At 33.8% G+C, this 7,320-nt stretch overlaps 1 protein-coding gene across 3 annotated transcripts; it reads right to left on the bottom strand.

Annotated features, from left to right (window-relative positions):
- On the bottom strand, positions 1-4,119 carry LOC141711398 (putative xyloglucan glycosyltransferase 12). Of its 3 annotated transcripts, none has more exons than XR_012571331.1 (6): positions 2,986-4,119; positions 2,548-2,856; positions 1,955-2,245; positions 1,741-1,854; positions 748-1,607; positions 1-592 (listed from the first exon to the last, which is right to left on the bottom strand). XR_012571331.1 is itself a non-coding variant. In XM_074513823.1 (5 exons), the coding sequence occupies exons 1-5, from the start codon at positions 3,769-3,771 to the stop codon at positions 972-974; spliced, it is 2,136 nt and encodes a 711-aa protein (XP_074369924.1). In that variant the 5' UTR covers positions 3,772-4,119; the 3' UTR covers positions 594-971. The 3 variants fall into 3 exon arrangements, 1 of the variants encoding a protein (XP_074369924.1); XR_012571332.1 differs by having other exon boundaries at positions 1-582; XM_074513823.1 differs by lacking the exon at positions 1-592 and having other exon boundaries at positions 594-1,607.
- Positions 4,120-7,320: the final 3,201 nt, after the last annotated feature.

Below are 7,320 nucleotides of genomic sequence, written 5' to 3'. Positions count from 1 at the left end.
TCTCCATGATAAGACAGGTTGTAAGACTGATACAGGTAAAATGTCAAATTGTTAATTTCTCCAGCCGTTTGGAAAGAAGTACTCACAGACAAAGCTCTCATGGGAATGATTTCATATTTATGTACCAATAATATGCCACACTTCAATTATATGTACCACCACTTGATGTCCTGTCCATTTCAATGGACCTTGTTTCAATTAATCTGTGAGCCCTAATCTGGCCACAAGATAAAGCCTGGTTCAGTTGCTATGTAATTTTATAGCAGCCTAAATTGTAGTAAGTGTTAAAACCACTTCAATTTTTTAGATAGTATACAGGCAGGGCCGGCCCGAGATTCGAGGGGCCCTAGTCGAAATCAGTTTATGAGACCCTAATATACACATATCATGGAAATTCATATATATATTTACTTGAATAAGTTAGAAATTTTTTAGGCTCTTGAGTGTCGGCGATCTTAGGCGCAAGTCTTGCTCGCCTGTAGACATGGCCACCCCTATATACAGGCACAGTTGAAGAAGAGAAGTTGGTGATTACAAGAACCAGTGTGCTTGAAAAATGCACTGCTACTAAATGAACTGAATCTGCACAAATCTGAAATAACTTATGTTTTTCCATGATTAAACCACAATTTCCTCCTTACAAAAAATAGACTAAAAAACAAATGAATCACTAAAACATAGAATTTGCCTAATATTACGAAAGAAATCACATAGGTAATTACTAACTAATATTATCGATCTATATACCTCGTGTACCGCCATCTCTGTGCACTGGTATTCAGTCTTTCTGATTGAAGTCGGACCGTAATTGCTTAATTTAGAATAACTATTCATGAACATCTCTTGCCTGCCAATATTCACGAGCGAGTGAATAAAGTCCGTTTCCTGGTTTGATCTTCGATTCATTATCTACAACAGGCAGCATAGCCTTTCTTTACACTGTACTCCCGATAAGGCCTAGAAATTTTTCTTTAACCGACCTGCTCACCGATCAAATCAAGGCCTACCAGAAGAAATGACACCCCCTGAAAGAGCAAGAAATAGAAATGAATTCCTTGGGCCGACAAGAGGCTTCTGGCTGAAGCTGTCAAAAGAAGAAAAGCTAGTGCTAGCTCTTTTGTATATATCCTGTTGTGCTTTCTCTTCTTAGAGGCAATTTCCTCCATTTTAATTTCCTTTTCAATCTCCTCCCGCATTTCATTTAAATCAGGCTCCGAGTTTACTCTTAGAGGCTTCTCCTCTTTCCCCATCAAGGATATTAGATCACCTTCCGAGGAGCGTCCAGATTTTTTGGTCACTACCCATTCATATGCACTTCCTAGTTGAAATAAACCAGATATCATGGCATTGAACTTGGTTACTGACATTGTGTTCTCAAATAAAAGGTATGGGACGATGAATGGAAATGATTTTGGGGCCGGAAGTATGTTAAGAAATGACATGGTCGCTGGAATGTAACATACAACCCATGATGGTAGAGTAGCCTCCGGTATAAACATTGTCATTGGAAGAATTATGCAGAACAGGGTGAACGAATAAAATGGAAGGATTAGCTTTCTTAGCAGGAAGAAGAGGAAGATCATATTGAATTTTTTCCATAAGCTAATCTGTAGCAACCAAAATTTAAAAAACCAAGTCAACGTCATATATTCACTTAAATACATATGATTAGAACTGATTGAATTGGGCCAAGTAAGAATTCAATTACAATTGTTAAGAATGGATTGTAAAAGTTAATACCTTTGATCTGATTATATCAGGCAAACAAAGACGAAACAACTGCATTGGACCAGAATGCCATCTGTGCTGTTGTTTCCTATAAGCCTCATAAGATTCAGGCAGTTCACATTGACACTGCAATTTATATATATATATTAAGAAACAAAAATATTAATATATGGGAAAATTTCCAAGCACAGGTATTGCATGAAATGTGGTAATCAGTTTAATATACCTCGACATCGTTTAGAAAGATAAATTTCCATCCATGGAGATGAGCTCGGACAGCAATGTCCATGTCCTCAACTGTAGTCCTCTCCAACCACCCACCAGATTCTTCCAAGGCTTTGATCCTCCACACACCAGCAGTTCCATTAAATCCGAAGAAATTGAGTAGAATTCCATTCACCTGTTGCTCCACTTCAAAATGAAAAGCCAAATTTATGTTTTGCAGCCTCGTCAAGAGATTTTCATCCTTGTTCACAAAGGACCATCTCGTCTGAACCAACCCTAACTCCTCATTATCCTACAAAATCGTGTAGGCTTTACTAACGCACACCATACATTCAAATTCGGGGATTGGCAAGAAAAGAGTTTAATTAAATTATAACCCTAACTCCTTAGTATCCTACACAGTTGTAAAGGCTACTGACTCGACAAAAACGTTGAAATACGGAATTTGGCAAAAAGTTATTCAATTAGATTCTTGCCACGTGTATAGGCAATTCCGAAAAAAGCAGCAATGCTTATTTAAACCAACTCAATGAAGAATGCAACTGTTATAGTAACAATCAGTTGTGCTATAAAGGAATTAAGTAGTGTTATTACCTTGAAATATGGAACAGTCTGTTTAAGAAAATCCGGAGTTGGTTGAAAATCAGCATCAAAAATGGCAACAAACTCATAGTCTTTTACATAGCTGCAATTCATTGCAGACTTAAGATTACCAGCTTTATACCCTTCTCTAATCACACGATGTCGATACAAAATGTTAGCACCCTCCTGCTGCCACTTATGCACCTCATCCTTGATCAGCAATTGCGTAGTTGGATCATCCGAGTCATCCAACACTTGAATAAGCAATTTCGACTTGGGCCAATCCAAACAGCACACTGCACCTATAGATTGCTGATAAACCTAAAACACAAACATCCAAATAACATCAACAAAATTGGATTTTGCTGTCCAAATTCAGACCAAAAATAACCAATGCAGACAAACAAACAATAAGCACACAATAAGTAAATTCATACAAAACTAACTTACCTCTCTTTCATTACACATGGGAATCTGAACTAGAACCATAGGAAAGTAACCCTTAGCACCATCACCGGCTTCGAGATCATCATCCCCGTGTTTCAAAACAGGCTTAATCTTCTTAAACTTGATCCAAAAACAACCCAAACACAAAACCAACCTATCTAAACTCTGGATAAGAAACAGTATAATACATGAATTGGCAAGAAACTGAAGAGGGGGAGCTAGATAAGCAACCCTAAATAAAACCCAATTTGAATAAAGTGAATCAAACACATCTTTCACAACTGAAGGCCTTGTTAATGTGTATAAGTACTTTAACTGAAGATCTGGCCCACCAAAATGCATACCTTTAAAATAAGCAACTACTTCAAACCCTAATAACAAAACAGACAATAATAAACACACTTTTATACATGAATAAAATCTGGACTTAACAACTGGGCTTTCTACTGGGCTTTCTGACTCATCGGAGTCAGTTCTACCGGCAGCAACACGGCGGCGCACGGCGGCGGAGAGACTGAACAATGCGGTGGCAATTGAGGTCAAACAACCAGCAGCTTTATGGGCTTTAAGCAGAAGAACCCAAGTAAGCTGCTTAGCATTTTTATTCCGGCGAGATTTTGATCTGGGGTTGCCGGAAATCGAATTTCCGGTACCGTCGGGTAAAACAAAATCGTCATCACATGGGCCTTCAAGCTGGACCATGGCCCAGTTATTCGGATTCTCCATTTTCACAACCACCGGCGTTCCTCTGTGGGTTTCTTTAGCCCACCATTCGAACGTCGGCGACATTTTTCGAGATTTTTCGACCCAGATGACAAAATCAAATTCAAATTTCAAGATTTTCAGATGGGGTTGTAGAACGATGAAAATGTGAAGGACCCAGATGAATGATTTTGATGATTATGATCTCGTTTCTCGAGAATCGAGAAGAATTGCAGATAAATGGACGCGTGTGAAGAGACTGGAGTGTTGCGGAGAGATATAAAAAAAATATGAATGTATAGATTTGATTTATATAATAAGGTGATGGATTTTAAATTTGGAAATCTTACATGGAGGTGGAAGATGAGTACGAAACAGCTTCATCCTCTTCAATTACAGCTGCAGAAAGAAAAAAACAATACTTTCTCTCTCACACAGTACACACACAATTTTTGCTTTTGTCTTTTTTTATTTTATTTCAAATAATATATAAATATTTTTTTAAATTTGAAAAGAGATTCTTGTAACACGTTTTTCAGATTTTGGTTTCCATAATTTTGAAGCTATCAAAAATATCAGGATCTTTCTTTTCAAAAATGAAATCAAGAAAAAAATATAAAGTATTGTCAAACGGGAAAGAGTAAAGTGACAACGATTAGATTTATCTTTGAAATATGAGTAATGCACAATAATTCAAAATAGTAATAAAATAAGTTGACATAATTTAGTGTCGAAATTTAGGCCTGATTTATTTCTTTAACTTTTATAATTACATAGGAACTTAAATTTTTCCGTAACTAAGTTACAGCTACGAGTTTTAGCATAATTAAAATATACGTGTTTGGTTATTGATATGTAACTAGAGGTTACATAGTTAATTTTGGTAAATAATTAATATTTTTATATTTAATAACAACGTAACTTGTGGTGACAATGGTATGGTTGAGTTTGATTATTAACTTCTCCTGTATTGTGATAACTACAAAAATCATGGTACTTGAAATTCCCTTACTCAATTTAAAATACATCAAAACAATCAAACCAAACCCTATAACTCATTTCGAATCTAAGGAACTTTAAGTTACGTAGTCGGGTTACATCGAAACAAACGAGACCCTAATTTTTTAGTGTATTTAAATGCATGCAAGATTTCATGTTATTACGCATAAAGTTATTATTTATAAAGTATTTAGGGAAATATTATTTTCAGGGTCATTTCAGAGAAAAGAGAAGGATAAATTACTAAAGTATTCGTACCTTTATTTTTTCAATAACTACCTGATGTGAATACAGGACCAGTTTTATCCTCTGTTCTAAAATTTACCGATTTTACAGGTTAATCACCCGATTAACCATTTCAATATGTTGTCGATTCGATTTTATAATATAATTAAATATTACTTTTTTTTCTAAAATAAATATATTTAATTTAATAAATTATATATTTTTCTATTTTATTAAAAATATCCGATTAATACTCCGATTATTCAATCCGATTAATCACCGATTATCTAATTAATTACTGAAAGGTTATTTTACCGAATAATATCGATTTCCGTTTTTTTAAAATAACAATTTTATCATTTTATTCATTCTTTAAAATAGAAAATAAGAAAATAGTTCTGAAAATAATATTACGACTGAAAAGCTCTTCAAACAAGCGAGATTAAATTATGATTTTTATCTATTTTTATTTATACGGATAAAAAGTTGGTCAGAGATGAAAGAGGAGATCCAAGTGCGTCACCAATGGGAATGGGTCCAAGTGTGGCTTTGGTAAAAACAACCCCCTTGTAATGACAGTAAAGTACGTTACATGTACAAATTATTACACACACCAACTACTCCTACTCCTGTCCCGTGCATCTTTTATTTTCTTTCGAGTTCGGTCTGTGTCAACCGTTTGTTATAAACGAGTTATATAATAAATAAATTTTTAGTTGTTGGATTTAACAAATGATTTTCTGGTCGTTGGATGAATTATTCAACGGCTGTAGAGACCGCGGACTTTGTCGGGGTACGGAAAAATTACCTTTTTTGACTTCGGACCGCTGATATTGTTTTCGGTTGGACTTCATGTTAATGTAGGGGCCATCTCCACTTAATAAATAAAAATTTATTTCAGGTCCCAATCGCGGACATTTCTGCGGACCACTGACAATTTCCGCGGTTTCTATAGATATATTTTTTAATCACAATAGTCCAATAGTTGATCCAACTGTCGTTTGTTGTATAAGGGTTTCCTCGCAAACCGTTGCGAAGGAACCTCCCCCGATTGTTTTTGATAGCAAGTTAAAAAATTAAAAACCACGTATCTTAATAAGGTACGGATAATTTTTGAGATTTGATGCTCATCCCTGTATAAATTAAATTAATAATATTTATTTATTTTTACTCATTCCTTCCCTAATTATTTATTGATTTTAATTTTAAAGTGACCAGTCTAATTAACATTTGAACAAAATTCATAAATAATAATTGAAAAAATATTTAATTGGATCTTTGGAAGCAGAATTTAAATTTATTTTAAAATATAATTTTTCATTTCATAAAATAATAAAATAATAAATTTTTATTTTTGATGAGAACGGGTCAATGTGACTATTCAAAAGTCAAAATGAACAAATAACTTGTCCCCGAGTAACTATTAAAATCGAATTTATGTTCTATAACATCGTGAGGTAGAATTTGGTTGTAGTCCAGACGTTTTTATGACGTTTAACTCGGTCCGATTCAATTCGATCAAATAATTCAAATTTCAAAATAAATGAATTCTAATGAAAAATTGTATTTTCATTAAAACTTTGAAACCAACATATTTCTAATATTGGTGAATGAAAAATCTAGATTAAAAATAAGTTAATTTGTATAGGTTTTTTTTACATGTATGTGAAATATCGTGTAGACCAACTTCAATCAGTTATCCGTGATTAAAGGGGAAATGCATATGGTGCCTATCTCATCAGTCATCATCTTTATTGTGTTTCCTGATTATAAGAAAAAAAAGAGAGAACAACAACAAAACTTGTTCGAGACTTGCCAAATTTAAGATACATCGTTTCAAAGCTTACCTGTGTGCACAATTATTTATGTAAACTGAAACACATCTGGTTCAAACTTTTGTAACTATAATATACAGCTACACATGGTCACGAATCATGATCATGTTCTCAAACCATACGATATATTTATACTCCCTCCGTCCCATAAAACAATTCCTATTTTGATTTCTAATACTGTTCACGGAGACGTTTAATCTATAAGATCAAACATAGTCATGAGTGATTTTGTTGGATCCGTATTTATGAGTACTTTAATATAATGAAATTTTTATATTTAATATTTATACGAAATTAAAAATATATTAACGATCAAAAATATGTATTGGCAAGAGAAAATTTTTTTAGGTATATTTATGACTCACAATTGTACGAATTATCATATATATGACCTCGTAATATAATTGGATCACTATTCTTATCAATGTACACGTACTTCATGATTGGGATAAGCCTCCCTCTCTCTCACGCGTCCGTGAGTTTGTCGACACAATTTGTAAGTCGAGTTTAGAATTTATAAACTGATAAGTTATATGTTAAATGATCGTATTTTTTTTGAATTTATTTTAATTTTTTA

The sequence above is a fragment of the Apium graveolens genome, chromosome 3, assembly GCF_009905375.1.
Source record: "Apium graveolens cultivar Ventura chromosome 3, ASM990537v1, whole genome shotgun sequence".
Taxonomy (NCBI): Eukaryota; Viridiplantae; Streptophyta; class Magnoliopsida; order Apiales; family Apiaceae; genus Apium; species Apium graveolens.
This window is presented reverse-complemented; position numbering and strand designations above follow the sequence as displayed.